The 27,603-nt window shown below is 40.4% G+C and overlaps 2 protein-coding genes across 5 annotated transcripts; one reads left to right on the forward strand and one right to left on the reverse strand.

The window, feature by feature from the left end:
• LOC134819519 (ankyrin repeat domain-containing protein 12-like) lies at positions 1-27,546 on the reverse strand. Of its 4 annotated transcripts, none has more exons than XM_063829484.1 (29): positions 27,391-27,546; positions 25,372-25,497; positions 24,962-25,164; positions 23,184-23,332; positions 22,532-22,572; positions 13,148-13,244; positions 12,948-12,993; positions 12,650-12,769; positions 8,872-9,066; positions 8,611-8,707; positions 8,389-8,455; positions 8,047-8,165; positions 7,721-7,860; positions 7,274-7,403; positions 6,900-7,083; positions 6,603-6,719; positions 6,235-6,399; positions 5,943-6,088; positions 5,112-5,297; positions 4,704-4,811; positions 4,141-4,450; positions 3,379-3,940; positions 3,035-3,166; positions 2,522-2,897; positions 2,282-2,397; positions 1,908-2,079; positions 1,284-1,644; positions 1,029-1,142; positions 1-852 (listed from the first exon to the last, which is right to left on the reverse strand). In XM_063829484.1, the coding sequence occupies exons 2-29, from the start codon at positions 25,481-25,483 to the stop codon at positions 771-773; spliced, it is 4,647 nt and encodes a 1,548-aa protein (XP_063685554.1). In that variant the 5' UTR covers positions 25,484-25,497; positions 27,391-27,546; the 3' UTR covers positions 1-770. The 4 variants fall into 4 exon arrangements, with proteins under 4 accessions (XP_063685554.1, XP_063685555.1, XP_063685557.1 ...); XM_063829485.1 differs by lacking the exon at positions 27,391-27,546 and adding an exon at positions 25,898-25,996; XM_063829487.1 differs by lacking the exons at positions 22,532-22,572; positions 23,184-23,332; positions 24,962-25,164; positions 25,372-25,497; positions 27,391-27,546 and adding an exon at positions 15,030-15,212.
• On the forward strand, positions 20,005-21,389 carry LOC134819788 (procathepsin L-like). Its single transcript, XM_063829930.1, has one exon. It carries the CDS (start codon positions 20,005-20,007, stop codon positions 21,112-21,114), a length of 1,110 nt encoding a protein of 369 aa, XP_063686000.1. The 3' UTR covers positions 21,115-21,389.
• Positions 27,547-27,603: the final 57 nt, after the last annotated feature.

Raw genomic sequence — 27,603 nt, forward strand, 5'->3', positions numbered from 1 at the left:
AACTAGAAGTATAACGTAATTAAAATTTGAGATGGAAAACTAAAACATTATATAAAATCGATATCAATCGTAAATTTAACTGTTTCTAAAATTTTGACTCGTCAAAGACTAACTCGTCAATTTTTGAAACTGACAATAATAATTTCAACAATAAACTGGCATAATAATTACGATAATGTGAACACGATAAACAATTAAACATTAAACTTTACCGTTTTAAATAACTATAAGGCCTTGTCCAATCAAGCTACGTTATCGATATTATCTATTTCCCCAAACCCTTTTTAAATCTTTAAACTTAATAGGGGTCGTTCACATATAACGTAATCAGCCGAGGGGGAGGGGGGTTTCCGAACGATTACGCTAGTGTAATTTTGACACAATAGCTATGTGTAAAACATATTACAGAAGGGATACAAGGTTTATACATGGTTTATGGAGTGCTCGAAATGGAATGTTTAAGCTGGGTGGCTTGAATTTGTCTTAAAACGGATTTGTATTTTCAAAGCAGGACTAATTGTACGTAGGACGGGCATATAGCTAGTGACGAATAATTTAGTTTCAAATCCAGTCCAACATTAACGTTACACAATTCTACAGGGGGGGGGGGGGGGTCATGAGTATTTTTGAGAATTTTTGAATCTGAGAATTTGACCATTTTTGTCGGGGCTTTCAAAAATACTCATGACCCACCCCCCTCTACAGCTCCGGATTATTTCTGAAGTCAAATTGTATTCCTAGCAATGATACCAATAACATTTACACGAACATCAGTTTTTTAATCGGTTACTGTAAAGTTCGATAAATTCGTGCTTCAACAACTCTTCTGCAGAAGGCCTTTCTTTAGTGTCCCTGAAAATTAAATTTAATGTCATCAAAAATACGAAATGTAGCATTAGTTAACAAATTTATTTACCATTTATATTTATTGTGATAAGATTAATCAATTAATTAATACAGTAACTTAAATATATAATAAATGAAGCTGTAATTAATAAAAACTTCAGATTTTCGTATTGATGACTTACACAATGAAGCAAGCCTTCATGAAGTCGATGCAGTAATCAGATGCGTTATCAGGATATGCGGGCAAACGGCCGGTTCCTATCTTGTAGATAGCAGCCATTGTTGGCAGAGTGTGCCTGAGGTAAAACTCATCAAAACTTTGCCAGACTACAAAATCTAAGCAATGTTATTTTAGATTAATTGAGTAAACAATAAACTAAAAGTGCAATATAATATAATATATAATAATATAATATGATAAAATAAAGTTGACAAACCAAGGAGGGTGCCCGGACAACATCTCGAATACGGTACAAGCTAAGCTCCAGATATCTGACTTGATGCCGTGACCGTTACCAGTAATCACTTCAGGTGACATCCAGTACGGAGTACCTCGCATTGTTTTCAGTGCGTCCGCGTTGTGCATGCTCCTCCGCAAACGTTTACCGCACCCAAAGTCGATCAGTTTGATCTGATCGTCCCTTGTAACGAGGATGTTCTGTCCCTTGATGTCGCGGTGGACGATGTTTTTAGCGTGGATGTATTTTAAGGAGTCCAATAGTTGGAAAGTGTAGCTCTGTATTGTTCGTTCAGGAAGACTGCCTAGCTTTTTGATACGAGATGCTAGTGAACCACCGTCTGAAACGTTTTGCTTGTAAACATACACTTTAATAAGAACGATTATTTGAAATAGTAAAATTATTTTGTAAATTCGACCTGTGCTTAAATTCGCCGGCCATGGAATCATCATCTTCACAAAAAATAAAACCAAAATTTTAAGTCAAGGAAACATTACTAACATAGTTTTTATATGCGTTGTATCATCTTCTCAGCAGCTAAATTGTTAAGACCTACTGATACTATACATAAGAGATATTCGACAAAACATATTCAGCACTAACCGATGTACTCCATGAAGATGTTCACGCAGTTGTCCTGTAAACACGTGCCGTAGTACCGAATGATATTGTCGTGTTTCAGGCACTTGAGCAGTTTCACTTCCTCTTGGAGCTCAATGTACTCGTCCCTAGCTTCCTCGTGCTCTCCGTACAGTTCTATCTGCTTCACTGCTACCTGGGACACGTGATGTTATGATTGAGTCACGTGGGATATGACCACGTGGTGTTATGATCGAGTCACGTGGGATATGACCATGTGTTATACTGGAGTTTTAACAGTTCCGAGGCAACAAACAAGGAATCCTAACGCGAACGGTTCGTATACTTTCCGTGTAATAACTGTAGCGTATAATTTCGAGATGATAAGAAATAATTACCTCGATCTTCTCCTGAGTCATGCCGTACCAAACTTTACCACCTCCACCTGACCCTAACAAGCGTCCCTTCTTCCACTGGGTAGTGTCACCCATTATACTCTCAATCCTGGTCGTGCCTGGGGAGCAAATTGTAAAACTTGTCCTAGAAATCTTTAAAACTGAAATAATTAATTCTGATGTGAAAGGAAGATAAAGGCACAGACCCAGTCCCAGATTGTAGGTATAAAATAATGTAACCACCTGTGAAGCTAGTCATAACAGATTTCTTGTCACTCCACAAGGACCTATTATCATTGAACCTAACATCACCCGGAGCTTCTCCTATAACCTCCACAATCTGCTTGCTCACAAGCTGAAGAGGATTGGTCGACACCAGGGCGTCTAGATCCTTCATCGTGGACAGTCTCTTCAGCAGATTCTTGTCGTGCCTTGTTATCTGGTCTAGTTCCGCGGTTATCTTGTCTTCAGAAATTTTGTCAGGGTCCTCCGGTTCTTGGGGTGAGGATTTGTCTGATCTGGAGTCGCTGGTTTTGGGGCGTGGTTTGTGTTTGGAGGGGAGGTTTACTCCAAGTACTGGTTTCGAGGGTACAGTACCAGGGCGAGACACGTTCTGATTCTGAAGAAGAAAATTTAATTAGAATCCTGAGAGTTAGATGTCGTTTTTTAAACATGGCTCACTGCATAGTTAAAAATCAAAGTTTCAAGTCACAACCACAATATGAAAATGAACTGATTGAAATGTCAACCACTCACAGGAGTGTTCTCTTTCTCCCCGGAAGACTCAGAAGTACCACTCTTGGCACTGCGCGTCGCCCTCCTTTCCCTCTTCTTGAACCGGGATATTGCCGAGTCACCTCTCTTCAATGTTCTATTCTCTTCCTTGATCTGAGAACATATTGTAGGTTTATAACCTCAAACTTAACAAGACGCGCGCCGAGTTGGACTTGTCGACGGTCTTGAAACAAATATTTTAAGAGTATCACCCGTTAAAGAAGATATCACCATGTTATTTGCTGCAAATCAGCAAACAAATGTTCTTATTTACGGACGGTTTGAAAAGAACAATATCCTTTAAAAATTAAAGGGTCAGAACTCACCTGAGGAAGACGACGACTGTACACTTTTTTCTTGAATGTCAGTTCCTTGAACTTGTTTGGGCGATTGTTGCTGTTAGACAGCTTTGGAACTGATTTAATCCGCTGCCCTTGTAACTGCAGGACTTTGTTATGATTGACACCGACTATAGGACCAGCTTCCTCCATAGCCTCAGGTTCTTCAACCTCAACCGACTTTTCAACTTCAGGTAAGCTGGCCTCTCTCTCCTCCGCCTCTTTTTTCAGCGTGATTTCACCCGACTTCACATTTTCATCTTCCTCAACCTCAGTTTCAGACCCACTGTCAGAGTCCCCGTCCTTCTCCACGTCACCACGTGACTCCTGGCTCACCACTACAGCGGTCACGTGTTTTGGAGCCGTCTCCTCCGGGGTCTCCTGCTCAGTGGGACGGTTGAGGAGGGTTGCTAGGCTGCTGGTTGCTAGGCTGCCGTAACCAGAGTCTTTGGAGGAACGGCTTGAGATTTTAGGGGTTTCTGAGGGCGAGTTGTAGGGGGATGCTATGTTCACAACTGACATTTTTCTGCAGTCGTCGTTCGAGTTTCGTCTGTGAAGATTGTGGTTTTAGACAAGATTCACCTGAGTGTTAACAAGTCACGTCTTATTAGGCTTGAACGATGACTGATGAATTTTAAAACGACGTCTCAATGTAAAAACCAAGCTGTTATTTTTACCCTGAAACTGATATATAATCTGAAACTAAATAGTAAATACCTTATAATTGACCGATATCCAGTAAACACTAACCTGAGTATCAAATCATGTGGACGAGTTATAGAACTCCTCCTCTCTTTAGTAATAGAGCCCCTCCTCTCTTTTGAGACTGAACCGTTAATTCTTTCCACCACAGGTTTAGTAGATGCCCTGAGGGGTTGATCTTGCGAGGCAGCAGGAGCTGGAAATTGTCTCAACTTGGGAAGATTTACTGACGGCATTTCCGGGGTGGTTTCCCCGATTGATATCCGAGAAGCGGTGATGGTTTCTGGGGTTGCGGAGGGTTCTGCGGCGGGTTCTGCTGATGCGCTTGTCATGCTCTGACCCGACATCGAGGAGCTGTCTGTAAAGTTGTGATTATCAGCTGTTAGATTTATATTAGGGTGGCCAAAAGTGTTTTATCGGGTTCTATTTAGCAAATTGTTAAACTCGAGAAAACAATTTTCACGAACAATTTTCACGAGTCCGTAATATCAATTAAGTTTCGTCGCGGAGAAAATTTTGCCTTGATCTTATAATAACTTCGAAATCATTATCAAAATACTCAAATCCACTCAGAGGTTATACGGAGAGTGGACAACATATTCTGAGCTTACCTGAGAAGTTATGAGATCTTATAGAGGAGCTCGCTTCGCTCACCTTGTCAGGGTCATCATCTTGCAGCAAGAAGTCCACAAACCCCATCTCTTTAACTTTTATAGGTCCTGAGGCAGGGGTTCTATGAGCTGACATAAAACAAGACCCCCTAATAATACCCCCTTATAATACCCCATAATAATACCCCATAATAATACCCCCTAATAATACCCCCTAATAATACCCCCTAATAATACCCTCTAATAATACCCCCTAATAATACCCCCTAATAATACCCCCTAATAACACCCCCTTATAATACCCCCTAATAATACCCCCTAATAATACCCCTAATAATACCCCCTAATAATACCCCCTAATAATACCCCTAATAATACCCCCTAACAATACCCCCTAATAATACTTACTCTGTTGCTGTACGTATCTATCCAGCAGATTCTCATGGTGCATTCCTTTGCTAGCTGCTAGAATGTTCCTCAACACGTGTTTCAGGTGTATTTTAGGACCCTTGAAGGACTGGGAGGAGGACCCGGTCACAGCGCTTGTTGGACGGGAACGTGAACCGTCACTTCCGTTCAGTATCATTGGGGCTCCTGTGTAGTGTGGGGGTTTACGTTAAATATACGTCTCTTCAAATATTGACATTAACTTAAAGATGTACTCCGAATTCATAACAATTTTTCAATATCCATCTTTAGTCTTTACATTTCTTTTGCATTTCTCACATTGCACGCTGCGGTCACCACACAGAACTCTGTCTAAACAGATATTAGTCAACAAGCAGTTTCACACGGTAGCTGCTGCCTGCATCAACCACTGCAATTAACCGCTGCCACACTTTAAAATAAACAACTAATACACCCAATTTACATATGATCTAATCTTTAAATGAAGTAATTTAGTTTAAAACTAGCTGTAGTTAAAACTGCTCAAGTTACATAATACAGTGACTTCATTTTGAAAATGCAGTCATCAGATAGCAAGCAAAATGTAAGCTTGTGGCTTTGAAAAGGTAATCAGCAAATTGAAATTATCAGTTGTCTGTGAGTACAAGCTGCAGTTTTTATCATGATTAAAAATTTAGAGTATTAATTCAGATTGTGCTTTATAATATTTTATTATTCACGATATTTCAACTGACAGTAACCGATAGAATAATGACCCAAACATAAAATAGCAAACACAGCACTAAATTCTAAATACATAGTACAAAATAAGCTACAATTTTACAAACTAACCGGGTAACCATTGCTCATTGTCCGGCACTTTGTTGTTATTCCCACCGGAAGCGTTGCTTTCTTTATCTGATTTTCGGGTTTTATCGCTACCATTTCGGTCTGGTTTAACGAATCCACACGTGTGTTTTGGGATGGGGGGCCGGGTCCTGAGGAGAAATTGAAGTTAGTTTACAGGGTGTTCTTCACATCTTGAGATTTATTAATAGTACGCTCATTTCGTGGCGTCGAGTTTGAAAACAAAAGTGTCCCAAACTAAAAATAACCTCAAACATAAGAAGCTAATGAAACTAACTTGGGTATATCAGTGAGTCCGCTCTTCTGACAAGAGTTCTGGGTGATGAACACACCGTTGGGCTTCAGGCGGGACTGTTGTCTCTGCATGATGGGCACCTCTATCGGACTGTTCATGTGACGCTTCAACAGTAAAACTGGATTCTCCGGCTCGATACGTGGGAATCTGGTCAGATAAGAAGATTAGAGAGGGATACACCTCAAGGGTCTTCTATAAATTAATGTGAGACTTATTAATCTTTTGATTTATTCATAAATAATAAGAGGCGACTTTAAATCCAAAGTCTACAGCGATTTCTAAATTTAGTCTACACAGCCGAGCAGCAAGCTGAAATGTAACAGCAGAAAGAGTGGGGCGATAGCACGTACAAACTAACAACGGATTTGTCCGAGGAGCGTCTCCGAGCGTTGTAATCCAGTCTCTTGCCTTCCACCAGCCGGGGTACTCGCTTGTTAACGTCGTAATCGTACTTGTTCCGGTACGCACTAAAACGGTGTTTAGTTACCATGACAACTACACAGGTTACCATGACAAAACGGTGTTTAGTTTTTAGGTTTTGTGTAGGGTGGGCCTATATTCACACAATGCCGCAGATGGAATGAAACAGTAAGTTTCACAAAGATAATTTAAAGATTAGAGTTCAGGTCGGAGCCATTTATACTGACTCGTTGATGAGTGCTCTCTGAAGAGGTTTATAATCGGGTCTCCCAGTGTCCATCTTCTCCTTTGGTTCCGGAGGGGGAGGGGGAGGGGGTTCCAACATCTTCTGTAACTTCCTCTTGCTCATTAGCTCGTCATACTTCAGTTTTATTTCCAGTCCCTTGTCCGCTGCCAAGTCCGCAAATAGAGCTGCAAAGAGGGAATTTGACTGTTACTACAATCGACTTAACAAGAAATTTTCAAAAATGTTCCTTTTCAAAAATATTCCTTTTTAAAAATAGCAGTAAAGTAAATTCCATACTGGGCATTTCTTTAACAAATACAAACAAGCACACTACAAACCAAGTGGTATATCTACATTATTTGCCCATGTACTCACATCTCATGAGTTCCCTTATCTTGTGACTCCTTGCAACACAGAGAGGAGTCATACCGGCACTATCCAGAGCATTTACATCTCCACCCGCTAACACCAGCTTCCTGATGATATCCTCGTTCTCTTGCTGAGCCTGGGGGACACGGGGAATGGGTTAATTTGGGACGTGAAGCCTGGGAGACACGGGGAATGGGTTAATTTGGGACGTGAAGCCTGGGAGACACGGGAAATGGGTTAATTTGGGACGTGAAGCCTGGGAGACACGGGGAATGGGTTAATTTGGGACGTGAAGCCTGGGAGACACGGGAAATGGGTTAATTTGGGACGTGAAGAGTTGTAATGGTGTTTAAAGATAGGGTTAGGAGCTTATTATTTATTAATTGCACTTAAAGGACTGTGATCTGAAAGGGAAGATAAAGATGAAGAAGAATAAGAGAAACCAATACTCACTCCGATATGAAGAGGTGTGGCACCACCTATACCGTGAAGGTTAGGATTAGCGCCGGCGGCTACCAGCGCCGCCACTACCGCCACATTATCATTATTAGTTGCCGTGTGTAGTGGTGCTAGATTCGTTCGGTCCAGGATATCTGAAAAGTGTTGTATTTCAATTGTTCGTTTTGAGGGCAGCATTTAGAGTGTCCGCATTAATCTGGTAAACTCAAAAGTCTCACCGCTTCCTTCTATCGTGGTTTTTTTTTTATTTAAAGAGCATTTCTATTTAAAGAGTATTACACTATTACTATTGTATCGCTTGCATCTAACAAAATTCTTACTTATAACAGGTCTGTGAAGAAGGAGCAGTTCGACAATGTCTCTGCAGAGTTTCTGTGCCGATATCCGGGTAGCAAAGTGCAGTGCAGTGTGCCCCTCCATATCTGTAGCGTTCACGTTTCTGTGTAGTGGGACAGGTTTATTGTTGCATTTTAATGGGGCGGGTATGTAGTTGCATTTAAAAACCATATTAGAAATGGAGCACATTATAATCCTCCTAAATGTGCATCTTTATAACAGTTTCTGCAATGTTAAAAACTAATTTTTGTATCATTCAACGCAATATAAAAATTGACGATGTTAAATTTCCAGAATGGTAAATTTCCAGAATGTTCAATACTTACGCTTTGTGTTTCAGGAGCTCCTGGATGCATTTAGTTGGATCGTAACTCAGTCTGATCGACCGCTGTACTGCAAAATGTTCATGTCAGATAGAGACAAATCATGAGGGTTAAATATTCAAACAAAACAGAGGGCACACAATAAACTTAATAAAAAACAAACGTAAATTTTAATATCTTCAACAACTAGAATGAAATCTCAGTACGTAAATTTAGTAAACTTACATCTGAGGAAGGTGTTAATGTCCCGGGTTACAACTAGAAGTGGCGTTAGTCCCTCCTCCGTCATGTTATCCAGCACATTACCCCCTGAATGGGTAGCCTGTGACAGGAATTACAATTAATTAACGTTAGTGATTGCCAGGTCGAATGATTTCTAGGGATTAGAAGTAGATAATAAATGGTGAGTATGCGTACGTGGCTATGACGTAAATTGAGGGATAACAATTTGGTAAGCATAAAACAAATGTTAAGATGAAAATTCACCAGTATGTTCTTAAGAGACACGATATCTCCTTGCCATGCTGCCTTTATGACGGCTACTGCGGAATGAGCCGGACTCTTTGGGTACTTCGACAGGACGGAGAGTCGGAGATAGTTGGAGGCTAGATCCAGAGCCCCTTTACCATCCTCGTTCAGGAGTGTCACATCAGCTCCTCTCTCTACCAGCGCTTCTACCACCTGGATACACACATTATCTAATTCACACATTATCTAATTCATTGTGAGAAGTAGGAAATGTCTCCTTCTACCACCTGGATACACACATTACTTAATTCATTGTGAGAAGTAGGAAATGTCTCCTTCTACCAACTGGATACACACATTATCTAATTCATTGTGAGAGGTAGGAAATGTCTCCTTCTACCACCTGGATACACACATTATCTAATTCATTGTGAGAAGTAGGAAATGTCTCCTTCTACCACCTGGATACACACATTATCTAATTCATTGTGAGAAGTAGGAAATGTCTCCTTCTACCAACTGGATACACACATTATCTAATTCATTGTGAGAAGTAGGAAATGTCTCCTTCTACCAACTGGATACACACATTATCTAATTCATTGTGAGAAGTAGGAAATGTCTCCTTCTACCACCTGGATACACACATTATCTAATTCATTGTGAGAAGTAGGAAATGTCTCCTTCTACCACCTGGATACACACATTATCTAATTCATTGTGAGAAGTAGGAAATGTCTCCTTCTACCACCTGGATACACACATTATCTAATTCATTGTGAGAAGTAGGAAATGTCTTCTTCTACCACCTGGATACACACATTATCTAATTCATTGTGAGAGGTAGGAAATGTCTCCTTCTACCACCTGGATACACACATTATCTAATTCATTGTGAGAAGTAGGAAATGTCTCCTTCTACCAACTGGATCAGAGGCACATATTAGGTGTGGTAAAAAAATCGAAATTATGCGGTACCGCACCCTACTATAAAGGTAAAATGTGCGGTAAGGTGCGGTAAATTTTTACCAATTATGCGACAAATGTGCGGCGATTTTTTCGAAATTTGTGCGGGAATTGTGCGGGTTTTTTTTGCATTTTCTTAAGGACTTTGGAAATTCTAAACGTATAACCGCCGCTCTTATCAAAAATAGGTCTGTTTATGTGTTACTGAGGGTGTAGTTCTTTACTAAGACCATGATTGAACCTATATTGAGGTCAGTTATCTGAAAACAGTGACTTGATCTGGTAGAGATCAGGAATCAGGATACAGTTATTTGAAGACGCCTCTTGATAGAGTCGATCAGATCCCATGTGTGATCGCAAATATGTGACACGCTTGTTGGCATTGATCGTCAGTATTTGTGAACCATTTGATCCAAGATCCATTAAGCCCACTATAAAGCCAACGCTGCAACGAATAAAGCTTATTACCCTTTACACCTACTTCTTCTATTATCACCTACGAATGATAACTGATACACTATAATCGAAGTACGGTAACGACGAGGGTTCCATAATGGCCTGGGTCACGGTCCCGAAGGGGCCTGGATCACGGTCCCGAAAGGGCCTGGGTAGTGGGTAACGGTCCCGAAAGGGCCTGGGTAACGGTCCCGAAAGGGCCTGGGTCACGGTCCCGAAAGGGCCTGAGTCACGTGGCCTAAGCATGAGTTCCAAAAGGGCCTGGATCACGGTCCCGAAAGGGCCTGGGTTAGGGTCCCAAAAGGGCCTGAGTCAGGGTCCCGAAAGGGCCTGAGTCACGGTCCTAAAAGAGCCTGACTTTTAACATATTTTGGTTTTTACACTCGAAAATCTTAACGCGAAAATTTCAAAATTATGCGAAATTACGCGGAAAATGCTAGATTATGCGGAAATATGCAGATAATTACAAAATGTGCGGAAATGTGCGGAAAACAATAAATTGTGCGGAAGTGTGCGGAAAACGGTAAATTGTGCGATCCCGCACCCATCGCACCTAATATGTGCCCATGAACTGGATACACACATTATCTAATTCATTGTGAGAAGTAGGAAATGTCTCCTTCTACCAACTGGATACACACATTATCTAATTCATTGTGAGAAGTAGGAAATGTCTCCTTCTACCACCTGGATACACACATTATCTAATTCATTGTGAGAGGTAGGAAATGTCTCCTTCTACCAACTGGATACACACATTATCTAATTCATTGTGAGAAGTAGGAAATGTCTCCTTCTACCACCTGGATACACACATTATCTAATTCATTGTGAGAAGTAGGAAATGTCTCCTTCTACCACCTGGATACACACATTATCTAATTCATTGTGAGAAGTAGGAAATGTCTCCTTCTACCACCTGGATACACGCATTATCTAATTCATTGTGAGAAGTAGGAAATGTCTCCTTCTACCACCTGGATACACACATTATCTAATTCATTGTGAGAAGTAGGAAATGTCTCCTTCTACCACCTGGATACACACATTATCTAATTCATTGTGAGAAGTAGGAAATGTCTCCTTCTACCACCTGGATACACACATTATCTAATTCATTGTGAGAAGTAGGAAATGTCTCCTTCTACCACCTGGATACACACATTATCTAATTCATTGTGAGAAGTAGGAAATGTCTCCTTCTACCAACTGGATACACACATTATCTAATTCATTGTGAGAAGTAGGAAATGTCTCCTTCTACCAACTGGATACACACATTATCTAATTCATTGTGAGAAGTAGGAAATGTCTCCTTCTACCACCTGGATACACACATTATCTAATTCATTGTGAGAAGTAGGAAATGTCTCCTTCTACCACCTGGATACACACATTATCTAATTCATTGTGAGAAGTAGGAAATGTCTCCTTCTACCACCTGGATACACACATTATCTAATTCATTGTGAGAAGTAGGAAATGTCTCCTTCTACCACCTGGATACACACATTATCTAATTCATTGTGAGAAGTAGGAAATGTCTTCTTCTACCACCTGGATACACACATTATCTAATTCATTGTGAGAGGTAGGAAATGTCTCCTTCTACCACCTGGATACACACATTATCTAATTCATTGTGAGAAGTAGGAAATGTCTCCTTCTACCAACTGGATACACACATTATCTAATTCATTGTGAGAGGTAGGAAATGTCTCCTTCTACCAACTGGATACACACATTATCTAATTCATTGTGAGAAGTAGGAAATGTCTCCTTCTACCACCTGGATACACACATTATCTAATTCATTGTGAGAAGTAGGAAATGTCTCCCTCTACCACCTGGATACACACATTATCTAATTCATTGTGAGAAGTAGGAAATGTCTCCTTCTACCACCTGGATACACGCATTATCTAATTCATTGTGAGAAGTAGGAAATGTCTCCTTCTACCACCTGGATACACACATTATCTAATTCATTGTGAGAAGTAGGAAATGTCTCCTTCTACCACCTGGATACACACATTATCTAATTCATTGTGAGAAGTAGGAAATGTCTCCTTCTACCACCTGGATACACACATTATCTAATTCATTGTGAGAAGTAGGAAATGTCTCCTTCTACCACCTGGATACACACATTATCTAATTCATTGTGAGAAGTAGGAAATGTCTCCTTCTACCACCTGGATACACACATTATCTAATTCATTGTGAGAGGTAGGAAATGTCTCCTTCTACCACCTGGATACACACATTATCTAATTCATTGTGAGAGGTAGGAAATGTCTCCTTTAACGTCAATAAAATTAACTGGAAACAGAACCCTAATGGTGGCGTCCGATCCAGATTTGTTCTAGCAAACCTTAGAGTTGTTTCCTTTTGCAGCAAGAAGGAGGGCGGTGTCCCCGTTAGTTTCGTCCCGTACGTTTATATTGATACTGTGTCTGTCTAAGGTTCGGAGCAGTATGTCCATGTCCCCATACTGAACATGTTAGAAGTAATTATGTTGGGCACGAGTACCACTGATCAATGATATCTTAATTGAGAAATTAATTCTCAACATAACAAGAACAAATGAATGTCAAAAGAGTGGCATGTGTATAAGGGTTTTCATTCTTGATAGGATGAGAACGAATTGAATAAAAATGTGTGTAAATTACCTTAGCAGCTGCTAGAAATACATTGTCAAGTTCCCTAGTATTTCCACTGAAAATAAACAGAACAGTAAGGAATAATGAATTGTAAAATATTTTAAGAACATTGGCAAATGGGACACCAACCAGCGTCAAATTAATTTAAAAAATAGATTCACGTCCGGCCCGTCACAAATAATTACGAAATCTTTCACTATACTACTAACCTGAAGTTGTTCTTCTCAAGAACAGTAGAAGAAGCAAGGGTGTAGTACAGAGCTTTACTTGAGTCATTACCTCGACCGTTCAGATTGGACAAACGCTCTGAAAATGAAACAATCATAGTTCTACCTACTTGGGTTACAAGGACTGGAGTAAAAAATAACTGAGTGTGATGAGGCGAAGGTATTAAGAATTCTAAGTGTGGCAGGTCGATTGTTTGTTTTCGTGGGATCTTTGATGATGATTAAGAAGAACAGCTCATCACTTGTTGCTGCATCAAAATAGTTTGATGTGTTTTTAGTGTCAGGTGAGATGAGCGATAAAGTTGTGATGAAACTATCCGACCAAATCCATCTGCTTAAGAGATTCATTATGTGAACTGAAATCCCAAAGATTGGGACATATACCGGAGACGTTGAGAGATCTACACTGCTAAAATAAGAACTGAGAAAGATCATGAGACTAAAAAAGATTCCTAAATCCCAGTTTGTATTAAGGTTTCACCACTAAAACACGTTGATTTCAACAAAGATGTCGAGCACTCGAATAAATGAGTTACAATTTCCTGGAAGATACATACTTGGGTTAAGTTCAACACGATTTGGTTCGCCCTTCTGTCGCCTCATAACAACTCCAACAAACAAAGCATTAAAACAGTATCAACTGCGGCCCGTCCTACAATACGGCTTGTTAGACACTCATCACGTGACCCTTTTTTCGCACCACGTGACCTGAGTTTTATATCACATGACCTTATTTGGCAGTCACGTGTTCAAGTGTGTTCTCATGTGCTGATAGCTATACGCTGCAGACGATTCTTTTTCTTGAGCATGCACAGTGAAAAGAATGAGTGAACGTGGGTAACAGTTAAAAGATGAGGGAATATGTTCAGTTTACTGGGAGGCACGTGCTGTGTGGAAATAGCACGTGCTGTGTGGAAATAGCACGTGGTATGAAGACTATCACGTGCTAGCTTTTAGGTCCTTGTGATTGGTCAGATCCCAGAATTTTTAGTTGCGGTGATAGGACAGAAATCTCAAACTGTTGTTTGACACTTATCAGACAGTTTTCGCAAGTATCGTAAGCGAAAATTATAGAAAACGATTGTTTTATTGTTTTTAGTAGTGTAATCGTCTGGACTGTGTTAAAGCGTGATTTAATATCTCTCTTGTGTTTTAAAACTTTTAACGTTAATGACGTTTCACATGAAGTATAAAAAGTATAAAAAGAAGATCAAAACATAAATATAAAACTTCGGACAGCAAATTTACCGTACGAATCAAACAATTTGTATCAATAACAGTAAACAGTATCAATACTTCAATACAAGCCGGGAGATAAATATGACACCTTTATTTTGTTAGAGATATTTTGTTACCATAGTAACCGACGGGAGGAAATTAAAATGTTATCTCAGTGGAAGCATGATCTCACTGAAGCGTGCTGGAAGAATCCCGTCATCCCAAACAAATACCTCAGAGCTTGAAAAACGGTTCTTTTTCCAAATTCCAGCTTAATTCAGAGTTTCAATCTTGTTAAGGTTTGGATGATAACCGGCCGTGTGGCTAATCAGATCATAACGTCTAAGATAAGGATGTGAAGTATTGCCATTTATTGGGTTTATGAGTAGATACGATAATGATAACGTGTACCGTGTACGAAATGGTGCCGGACGTTATTTGTTAAAGTGGGAATTTTAAATGTTTAAAAAGTATTATAGGGTGTGCGGGGAGATCTGAGAAAGTTAGTAAAATCAGTCGGATTGAAGGGAAGGGTGCAAGGATCATCTCACGAGATCAGTACTATGTAGTACAAAAGTTTCCTTTTTTAGATTGAACTGAAGTTGTCAATTCATTTCTGGAAAACTTTTCTTTTACGCCAACTCACCCAAATCCTCTCGAGCACTTCTCCATGGCATCTCTGTAAAAATCCCCATCCTTTCTCAAATCAACCGAAATCTTTTATCACTACAAAAACTTGGCTTTACAAAATATTCGCCACCAGTTGAAAATACAACTCCAAACTAAAATCCAACTCACAACATCAAATCCAACTCACGCCAACAAATCCAACTCACAATAACAAGACCAACTCACATAATCCTGGGAACAGTGACGTCAGCATTTAATCCCGTGTCACTATTCATAGTCCATGTTACAGTCCATTCATTGGCCCATAGCGATCACAACCTGTATGTTGTTAACAACTTACCAAACGTGTTTTGATTGGTCAGTGAGCTGCTGTTCTCATCTGTGATTGGACGGTGTGCGGTTAAACCCTATTCCCATTGGATAATGTACCTGTTCGCCCCCAGATTACAGGTGGCCCAGTAACCAGGTTATAATAGTGATTTGGGTGAGATTTGCTAATCCTGACGTTACTATCATTAGATCTAGTGAGCAGGTATTCAATTGAATATGACTTCATGACTTGTTCCGGCCAAATGCTGCCTATATTTGCAATAAAATTCTAAAACACACGAGTTTAAGTTAACCCAGTATCTCCCCTGGCCCGCTTCTGACAGTACACACTTCTGACAGTAATTTATCATGATATTATCTCGCAGTACCTAGTACAACAGTATACACGCATTACCTACGCCATGACGAACTGTATATGAGTGGGGCGTTGCCTTATCAGTAGTTTATTACTCACTATGTCATCCTGCACTTTCTGCAATAAAGCTGCCACCTGCACCGCTACTTGGCACAGCCTCGCAGATACAGATTTGAAACTTTGCTTCTGGGTGCAGAAGATAGCACCATATTGCTTACCAGATTACGTATTGGCTAAAAGCGATCTAGCCGGGAGAGGTCGGGTAAATGTGTATGAAACAGTGCGGAGGAGCGCCGGGATTTCCTGTTATTATTGCACTGGCAAGCGCCCCGTGTGAAAATTACACTAGCAGAGGAGCGCCGGGAGTTCCTGTTATTATTGCACTGGCAAGCGCCCCGTGTGAAAATCACACTAGCAGAGGAGCGCCGGGAGTTCCTGTTATTATTGCACTGGCAAGCGCCCCGTGTGAAAATCACACTAGCAGAGGAGCGCCGGGAGTTCCTGTTATTATTGCACTGGCAAGCGCCCCGTGTGAAAATCACACTAGCAGAGGAGCGCCGGGAGTTCCTGTTATTATTGCACTGGCAAGCGCCCCGTGTGAAAATCACACTAGCAGAGGAGCGCCGGGAGTTCCTGTTATTATTGCACTGGCAAGCGCCCCGTGTGAAAATCACACTAGCAGAGGAGCGCCGGGAGTTCCTGTTATTATTGCACTGGCAAGCGCCCCGTGTGAAAATCACACTAGCAGAGGAGCGCCGGGAGTTCCTGTTATTATTGCACTGGCAAGCGCCCCGTGTGAAAATCACACTAGCAGAGGAGCGCCGGGAGTTCCTGTTATTATTGCACTGGCAAGCGCCCCGTGTGAAAATCACACTAGCAGAGGAGCGCCGGGAGTTCCTGTTATTATTGCACTGGCAAGCGCCCCGTGTGAAAATCACACTAGCAGAGGAGCGCCGGGAGTTCCTGTTATTATTGCACTGGCAAGCGCCCCGTGTGAAAATCACACTAGCAGAGGAGCGCCGGGAGTTCCTGTTATTATTGCACTGGCAAGCGCCCCGTGTGAAAATTACACTAGCAGAGGAGCGCCGGGAGTTCCTGTTATTATTGCACTGGCAAGCGCCCCGTGTGAAAATTACACTAGCAGAGGAGCGCCGGGAGTTCCTGTTATTATTGCACTGGCAAGCGCCCCGTGTGAAAATCACACTAGCAGAGGAGCGCCGGGAGTTCCTGTTATTATTGCACTGGCAAGCGCCCCGTGTGAAAATCAAAACAAGTGACCGATTTTTACTCATATCAGTAAACAGGAACAATTTAAAATCCATGAATTTGACGACAAAAGCAATTTTTGACTTTTACAGAATTTATAAAAGCAAAATTGAACCAATAAACATATACGAGCAGAACCTATACAACCACAAAATTAATCATATAGGGAACTGTTTTTTTAAAGCCGAGTGAATCTGTTTGAGACACTTTGTTTGAGTCTCTGCTTATAAATTGGCTAAAAATAATTGAAAAGTCAAAACACGTTGAAAACGATCAAAATAAAAGCTATGCTGCCGCCTTTCTTAAGTTCATTTTGCCTATTCATTTGTTTATGTTCTAAAAAATTGCATAATTGTTATAATTTCTAAAATCATATTTTGATCGTTCCAAAAATAAAATATGTCAAAACACAAAAAAACTACTATTATATACTTCTTTTGTCGCTGTTATTTTTAATCTTTTTTCGCGATAACTTCGCCAGATTATTACAGAAAAGCGGTGCGGGTTTGTATAAAAAGAACTCTTTGTGATAAACTTAAAGCACATAAAAGCTAAAATTCCATGATGATAATTAATGTTTTTTTTTCTCCTTTTCGTAATCTATTGATTTTTTAAATTTTAAATAACGACCATTGCTGTAGTCGAGAGTCAGTCCATTAGTTTATAATTATATCAAGGAGATTAAAGCGAGGAAAGTTCAAACATCAAAATGGATTTTGTTGATCATTTGCAGGGCCATCTCAATACCTTCAATTTTTGAAGAGTTTTCGATTTATTACAAATTTACAACGGATAATATCCATCCTTATACCTATATAGTAATACTAGTACTACTAGTAATATTAGTAATATTACCTATATAGTAATACTCACTCTCTACAGCACAGCTGGGTAGATCCGGGCAGCTCCAGGACATGATCGCCATTAACCAACTTCACTTCCCTTACTCATACTGTTACTGTTACTGTTCCTGTTACTGCACTTACTGTCACTGTTAGTGTTACTGCGACTGCACTTACTGTCACTGTTAGTGTTACTGCGACTGCACTAACTGCACTTACTGTTACTTCAAAACAAAAAGGTGGGCACGGTAAAAGTTCACTGCGTTTGCCGTTTACTATTATTTAAAAACAAAAAGGTTGGCACAGTAAAAAGTAGAAATTGAATGTGAGCACGCAAAATGTGTGCCACATATTGCGTCAGAAGTTACCATAGTAACACTACCAAATAACAAGTGTTAACTTGTTAATGTTATTGATTAGATAGTGTTTTTATCAGAGAAATTGGAGTGATTGGAGCATTTTCATTGAGCAGCAAAGTTTGTGCATGACACAATGGTCCCCCACGTGACCGCCCACGTGACACAATGGTCCCCCACGTGACCGCCCACGTGTACCCCACGTGACAAACCTCTCAAAAATAAGGACCAACTGTTATTGAAAGGAGACGTGAACGCTTAGTCCCAGTAGCAAAAAGCAGTCCGGTGGGCTGTGGAGTGAGGATTGTGGGCTGTTATCGGACAATATCTGAGGAGTGTGGTATTGCAGATGAGGAGAGGAAGGAACTATTGGTAGTGTTTCCCTATTGGTTGAGTGGGACGGCTTGTGAGATAGTACTTTAGTACAGGGTCAGTGAGTATTTTTAGAAGCACAAAACGGTGGTATGATTAGCCCAAAATGGTCACAAGGGTCTTAAAGTTAGACTTTTATTACTATTAGTTAAAATAAAATCTTTTTACTCTAGTGAATGAAGACAACTTCTTAATAAGTTAATACCTCATTCTAGTAGCTAAGATGGCTTTCCTTCAACCAGCGGAAGAATTAATAGCTTCCGATTAATTGCAGGTATGAGCGTCAACCATCATGATATGCACCAATGTAAGGCCATAATGATAAAGCTTAAGAACAGTAATTTGATCTGGCTGATTTCAAATTTCAAAATTATAATTGTTAACTCACGCTATGTAATTAAAGAATAGCGCTAGCAACATTTTTATAATTTTTTCTGATTTTTGTATTTTTAACAAGTGTTGTTGAAAAATTCAATAACCGAATTAGAATCAAGTCAGGGGACAATATCCAGACTTGCACTCTATTTTAACTTCGTCTCACTTTATCCGACTTTATTGGAGAGAACAAATAAGATTGTCATCAAGATGTTGGCACAGGCCATTTGGTCATTCTAATGCAATTTTAAATTTTTGACAATATCGAAAGTTTGAACTTTTGTATTTAAGTCATCTACTTTTAGGTTCAAATTAAAGGAAGACAAAATGTGTCACATGCTGTGGCTAGAAGAGTTCTAGAAGTATTAAAATGGTACGAGATAATTTGACTCTCGAGCACACAAATATCATGTGATAATCGTTTTTAGCTGAGATTACGTAAGGAATTTATGAAATTATCTCGTATTTGATATTCCAATTTGTCTCGATGCTTAAACTGCCTCCAGGTATGACTTGGAAACATACAGGTACCTTTTACTTTGTCCCACAGTGGTATGTAAAGGTATGTCACGTGGTTTGTAAAGGTATGTCACGTGGTATGTAAAGGTATGTCACGTGGTATGTAAGGAGCTTATCTGCCATTACATCATACTGAACATGCGTCAGAGTAGTGAGAGATTCATATATAAAAGCTTTCCGAACAACTGATTTATACTCTGTCTTTAACGATGAACTCAGTGTTCTGACTTAGAGTCAGGACCTCTGACGTCCCTTATCGTTTATAGGGTTCTATTAGGTTGTTGTGCAACCCTTCTTTGGGCTTGTTAACGATACTTAATTTTCTGAGCCTCATGCAACTTTGTTGTAACAATTCTGAACAAATTACTAGACAATTAATGTAGCCAACAGCGTAAAACATCAAACACTATGTTTTATGCAGATATTAATGAACGTGGTTTGCGCAACTGTACATTGGTAGCTTTTAATTCTGTTGAATAAATTATTCTGTTCTAAATTCGATAACTTTAACATACATTTCGATTTCAATCGCCCTTACCGACCAACCCACAGCAGCATAAAGTCCCGATCTACTGAATGGCGCGATACAACATTACCACAGCACTCTTCCTCCTGTTCTCCATATTTTCCCTTCTTGGAGAAACCACCACCAGCCCCACCCCACCCACCTTTAACAGCTCCTCATTCGAGACCTGGAGACAGCTCTACAAGAAGACCTACACAGACAAGTCTGAAGAGAGCCTCCGGAGACACATCTACGAGGATAACAGGAAGTTTGTGACGGGATACCGTGACGAGGGGTCTGTGGTCCTGGAGCTGGGAGCTTTCGCAGATCAGACCCACGAGGAGTTCCTGGGGAACATCAGGATAGTTGGAGCGGCCGGGAGAAATAAGTTTAAGGGGGCTGCATCGTATGAGAAGGATGAAGAGGTAAAGTCATCTAAAGGTATGAAAGAAGGTGAAGAAATTATTTCCTGTGAAAATTGGAACGGTGGCGATGGGGCCTCCCCCTCCTCAATAAACTGGAAGGATAAAGATGCTGTAACGGGGGTATTAAAGCAGACTTCTCTATGTCCAGGGAACAGTTATGCTATAGCAGCTCTAGGAGCGGTGACAGGACAGTGGTATCTGAAATCAGGTCGGAGGATCGCGTTTTCAGAGCAGCAAGTTGTAGATTGTTCTAGAAGTTCTGGAAACTGGGGCTGCAACTTCGGGTCTGCAGAACGAACCTACAGCTACATTAAAAGGAACGGGGGAATCGCCACAAGGATTAACTACCCCACGAGAGGACGAGAAGCACAGTGCCGAACAGCCGTCCCCCTGGGACCCACTATCACGGGGTGCCGCTCAGTGGCAACAGGAGACGAGAAGACTATGAAACAACTAGTAGGAACAGTCGGCCCTGTTACAGCAGTGCTGGATATCAGCCCCCGCTCCATCCAGTTCTACAAATCAGGAGTGTACTACGAGAGGACCTGTCACCCACCCTACGCGGACCATCACGTCCTGGTGACCGGATACGGGACACAGTACGACCACGGGCTGGGCAAGGTCGTGGACTATTGGATCGTTAAGAACTGCTGGGGTACCAAGTGGGGGGATAAGGGTTATATGAAGATTATCAGGAACAAGTATAATCACTGTGGTATCGCTAACAGGGTCACTGTGCCGTATGTTGATAAGTAACGGTTGGATAATGATGGTATTGGAAGCACGAAGATTGACTGTAAATTAATTTCTTTATTTAATATTTAAAATATTTGACATTTATTCGGAGCAGATAAGAACGATCGTGAACTTTGGTTTGAGAAATCAATGAGAATTGTACTCGACAGAGGAATTTTTATGAAAGTTTGAGCGAGAAAGGATATTCGAAATATAATTGTTATTGAAATTAACGTTTATTTGACTGGTTTATTAAATGTTTGCATCATTGATTACGAAATAACAAATTTACTATCATGATTCTATTATAAAAATGTTAGAAATAAAAGAGGAGAAACAGGAGAGAAGAAGTTTCAAATTTCAAATTGCATTTTGAAAGTTGACTAGCTTTCATCAGCGCAACAAAATTCCCAGCATAATTCATATCTCCGTTGCTGTCCTCACCCAAATTAAACCCAAAACAAAAATTACCGCGTAAATAAATAAAAACACAATTAAAACGATTCATGAAACTACCTTGTTGAGGGCTTAGCAGAACTCCGATCCAGCGGGTTTTGTGGTTATTAAACTTTGAGACAGTATCCAAAATAGTAACAGGAGCAGCAGCAAGCGACATACTCAACCAACCTACCCAAGTATATATCACTCCTGCCAACAATTCACAAAGAAAGAATTAGCACTCTCTCCTCCGCAAGCAGTTCAACTAGACATCCGGAGATATCACACAGATACAGTTGGTAGCCGGACAAGTAATGAAAAATTCAAGTACCACCTGCCCTGATTGTGGACAGTAACTATGATATACCGTCCTCAGGAGAAGGGGAGCTGGTTGCAACGTCACAAAACAAGCAGATACGTGATACGCGTTGTGGCGCACCTGTATATAACTGTATATATACTATATATAATATATATAGTATATATAATATATTATATAGAACATAAATCAGATCAATCTGCCGACCTCCCAGCCGGCAACAATCGTGAAATTTAAATTAGAGTGAAATAGGACGGCATCGTCCTTGGAGGTGGTTTTTTAATATGAGCCGTGGGAGATTTGTTGCAGAAATGTATCGGCGTGCTGTGAGATATCGGAGAAGATGTGCTCAGATTTACAGCGTTTTTGATTAGAGATAGTGGTGTTTAGCAACGTGATTAAAAGGAGAATTTGTAATGGATCTTTGCTTAAGTAATTGTAATGATATCGTTTTCCTCACTTTACTTCCAAGTATTTTTTAAGAGAGGCTGAGCCTGAATGGCCCACAAGAGAATAGCATGAGGATGCTCTGCCTGCCTCTGGGGTATGGCAACCCTAGGGGAGGTTGCCAGAGATAAGGGCAATGTGTATAATAGTATGTCCAGGTATCAAATGATAAATCTTACCTGAGTTCGCTGATGTGTATAATAGTATGTCCAGGTATCAAATGATAAATCTTACCTGAGTTCGCTGATGTGATAGACTCAACAACCACCTCATCTCTGAAAACAATGAAACGTTTTAATTTAATGTTCAATGCCTAAACAAGTAATCACAACCCCGTAAGTCCATACCCACATTAACCTCTTTCTATAACTCCATAACACGCGTTACAACCACCCCTACCCCTCCTCCCCTACCCCTAGTCCCTACCCCTCCTCCCCCTATTACAACCACCCCTACCCCTCCTCCCCTACCCCTAGTCCCTACCCCTCCTACCCCTATTACAACCACCCCTACCCCTCCTCCCCTACCCCATTACAATCACCCTACCCCTCCTCCACCCTACCCCATTACAACCACCCCTCCTCCCCCTACCCCTCCTCCCCCCATTACAACCACCCCTACCCCTACTCCCCCTACCCCTCCCCCTACCCCTCCCCCTACCCCTCCTCCACCTTACCCCATTACAACCATCCCTCCTCCCCCTACCCCTCCCCCTACCCATCCCCCTACCCCTCCTCCCCCTCCTCCCCCTACCTCTCCCCCTACCCCTCCCCTACCCCTCCCCCTACCCCTCCCCCTCCCCCTCCCCCTCCCCCTCCCCCTCCCCCTCCCCCTACCCCTCCCCCTACCCCTCCTCCCCCCATGATAGTAACCCTCTAAATCTAACCTCAGATCACTGGAGTCGTCTCTGTCACTGAGGTCTGCAAGACAGGGCTCCAAACTATCCAGATCACTCTCGCTGACCCCGTACTCCATCAGCAGTAGACATGCCGGACACGTTTCATCCTCCACCACCTCCGGCTCCGGCTCTGCTATCTAGATAAACAATGTTGGTTAGGCAGTGAAACACCACAATTCGGATGAAATCTTCGTATTTGAGTATTTGTTCTACCTTAGTCGGTAATATTATGGGGGGGGGGGGGGGGGATTATGGGTGTTCAAAAATATGGACTGTTAAATAAAATATATGGTTCTTTGGCCCAAAAAGAACCAAATTTGACCCCCCACAATCTTAAATGCAACTTTCCTTTCTTGAAAAATCTCTAATCGAAAATGTTGATCAAATTGTTTTGGCAATTATAACCACATTTCCGCGTTCACACCAAATTTAATATTTCATTAGATATCTGATCCCTATCAAGTGCTAAAGTTCTCAATTAAATCAATGTTTATCACAAAATACGATCGAAAATAGAAATAAAATCGTAGAAAGTCTCAGTTAACCCCTTAAATTGAAAGGATAGGGGGAATAGAAGACAAATCGGACTTTTTGAACCAGAACTAGCTTCAATTCAGCAAACAATAGCGTAAGCATACTTCTGGACGTGAATGAAAGAAAAGTAAAGCATATTATGACTGATATACTAAAAGGAAAACCAAAATTTGACTCGGGGGTAAAATTTTGGGGGGGGGGGGGGTAAAAATATGGACTGTTATAAATATGGTTCTTTGGCCCGAAAAGGACCAAATTAGACCCCCCATAATATTACCGACTAAGGTACATCATTAGTCCTATAATAGTATAATGTATAAAACACTTAAGTCTTAAAAACATTGTAGGTTTATAACCTACCAGGACGCGCGCCGAGTTGGACTCGTTACGTCGACGGTCCTAATATTTGGAACAAATATTTTACGAGTATCACCCGTTAATAAAAACACTACAAATTGGAGCCTAACGAGTCATATAAATGATTTTACGACACATGTTCTTATAATCCAAAATTTCCGATGATCGATACACAGAACTCATTTACTGTTATGAATATAATTATCTTAACTTCCGACTTTTTAACAAGCAGATAGGACCTCGTGACATTTGTTTTTAAATCTCTCTCATTTAAATGGAATTGTTTGAAATCTGAATTGACCCAGATCTAAAAATAAAGTATACCGCTTTGCAAGTCGCATATACAAAAGATTTTATCAATAGAATTTATCAATAGAGAATAAAATTGAATTAAATTCTTTGCGGTCTATTTTAAACTCGCGAGCATGCAAATTTGACAAAGAATGTACCGACACTTTAGCGTATGTAGTGGGACACGAAGCTTAGCAAGTGTTGCTCCTTTATAAACAATTCAGTTTGAGAAGAACTATTGAAACATTTCAGAATTAAAAAAGTTCCAGCATTGATAAAAAATGTATCTAAACAAAAAAGATATTTTGAATGAACGGCCAACTTTTGCTGCTTGCAACATTCTGCACTGACCAGGTTGATATGAGTAGTACTAGTAAGTAGACTTGGATAAAGAAATTTTTGCAGATCAAAAACCTGCACCAGATGAAAAGCATAAACGTTTCGAAATCCATCAGTTTTCAATATAAAACAGACTTCATAATAACTTCCAAAATCTCTCAGTTCTTGAAAACGTCCTCTACTATAACCAAATGTCTAAATCTAATAGTAATCAAGATAACACCCCTAACCTAACTGTAACCAACCTGAACTGGGGGAGGAGGTTTAGGTCTTGTCATGGGGCGTCTCTTAGTGAGCTTAGGATAGTTGATGATAGGAGCAGTCCTGGGTTTAGCGATAGGTTTGGGTCCAGGAGTGGAGAGTTGGGTGATGGTCATGGAGAAACACGCCTGGGGTGGGCGAGAGAAACATTCCTTTGGGGGCCCTTTGTCACGTGAGCGTGTAAATCCTGGGGTTATTAATAGGAATCTTTGATTTGTTATTTCGGGGAAACTGAGGTACTTTGAGCTTTTAAGAGAACAATAGGGTTCTTTGAGAGAACAATAAGGATCATCAACCCATTCAAGAACTTGATGTAACGAGTCTTACTTGCCATATTATGATCATCATAAGCTGCTTTAAATAGCAATACAAACATCAGTAAATAATAACTAACCTGGTGTGCTGAATCCTCTGTGAACATCCTGGTTACCAGGGAAACCACCGAAAGAATTCGGGAGCGAGGAAGGTCGGCTGAGAAAGGGGCGTTGTAGGTTTTTAAACGTCATCTAAATATAATCGCCTGAAACAGTGCGAGTTTTAGGAACCTTGAGATGCTTAATCTTAGATGAGTGATACATGAGTTGATGAAATTTGTGATTTAATGGATAATTAAAAACCATCACCGCATTATTAACATGTTATTAACACAGTACTAGACATTAAATAGATCAACCGCTGGCGCCGATCGATAATTAAAATTCTTGCCAGACTGAATTGAAACTGTCTAAAAACTTGTAACAGAGAAGATAGTATTGGCTATTTTTTGTGATGCAGGTAAGCAGAATAAGAATTCGGCATGTACTTTTCAATCTTATGATTAATTGGAGAATAGTCATGGGAGAATATACTGCTGAGCAGTAAGTCGTCTAAGATTGTTTTACAATGGCGACGTTCTGATAATGAAATGATGTCACTTTTACCATTTTTCATGACAGACTTCTAGAGTTGGTGCGAGTTGAACGTAAAGAAAAGGTTTCTCGTGTACCAGTCTCGACGTCTACATCATCAATGGAATCCCTATTCATTTATGTAACAAATGATTTTAGCACAGAGTTCGAAGATATATGATATACAACATCTTACCAAGATGGTTCCTTGGTATCCATTTCAATTCGTAAGTGGCGAATTATGGACAACATTCGCCCCTGAAGTCAATAAATCAAAAAAGTAAAACTGACAGTAAAACTCAAAACTGATATATATAAAGCACGTGGCCTGCGACGAAAACAGAAAATGAGGCTAATACTGTTGTCTATGATTGCGTAGTACTAATACATAATAGTAATAATGGATTCGGCCAACAAAACATCGTGCATTGCATTTTTCAATTTCGCAGTTAGTACTTTAGTAGCTCAAACTCTGGCAAGGAGTTTAATTCAGATCATCGGCAAGTAATTCGATTTTTTTGTTTCGTAAACTGATCTAATCTTGTGCCCTTGTATAACCAAACTCTAAATTCAATTTGTGCCACATATTCGTGAATCGTAACAGTCCCACTCGAAATTGTCCCACTCGAAATGATGCCTAGTTGGTGAATGATGATAGTTGAAATTTTAAAAGTACACCATGACACACGAGTGCCCGATGAAATTGTTTTAAAGATCTGACAGCGTTTTTCGAGCAAGAAAACAAAGTTAAACTGATAACATGCAAACATCTTGAAGTTGAAATCATTGTATCTAAAAAACAGTTGCATCTCAGACTCAATTCTCAATAAACCACAACCTAGTGCTGCTTTACCTGGGGACCCCAGGCTATTATGTTCATAAAGATTCGGCGGAATGACAGGCTGAGCGCCGCCCAGTAAAGTGCTGCTATGATAAGAAGAATGCATGATCAACTTCCAGATGGACAAGCGAATGTATAAGTATAAATATAACCTTTTAGAGTACAACAGATCTGAGCTAAAACTGCAAATTTATTAACAAGACAGAAAACCACTGCAACTAAGATCAAAGATATTTCAACAATCCTGCTTTTTTGTGAAGCAACATTTAGCCCAGACCTCACTCCCTCGCCCACTTTTCCCACCCACAAGCACTTGAGCAGCTGGACAGTCCTACTTAATTTGTAGCCGCGGATGTGGTCAACATCCATTTAGTTTAACAAGTTAAAACTTGAGAACCGATCATACAGTTTGTTTAATAAACTGTCTTAAAAACTGTAGTATAAGTTGTGGGTCGAAAATTAGTTACTTATTAAGTTAAATTGTGCGGTTAATTAGCAACATTGATTAGCAACATTGTCAGACCAACAGCATTTTTGAAAAAACACACACTGCAGATAGTTGAAATTCAAAACAATCAAAACGACAATAGGACAGCTTATCAACTCAGCAAGCATGCTCATCACAAAAAGAAACTTGGAAGACCGCAGTCAATGACTGAGCTCGTGGTGGTTTAACCTACTATACCTTGTAATGTCGTATCGAACAAGTTCGGCCTCGTTGAAGACTATAATGTAGAGTGATAACAAAACGGCGTACCAGCCGAGCAGAATAACTCGGATATTCGGTCAAAAGAGCCGGGCCGAGACGGAGAAGGTTGCTCCTTTATAAACAATCCAGTTTGAGAAGAACTATTGCTGGCGAATATATATGTCGCACTATACAAACATGCTCCGAACA

This window comes from Bolinopsis microptera, chromosome 8 (genome assembly GCF_026151205.1).
Source record: "Bolinopsis microptera isolate Bmic1 chromosome 8, MBARI_Bmic_1.0, whole genome shotgun sequence".
NCBI lineage: Eukaryota > Metazoa > Ctenophora > Tentaculata > Lobata > Bolinopsidae > Bolinopsis > Bolinopsis microptera.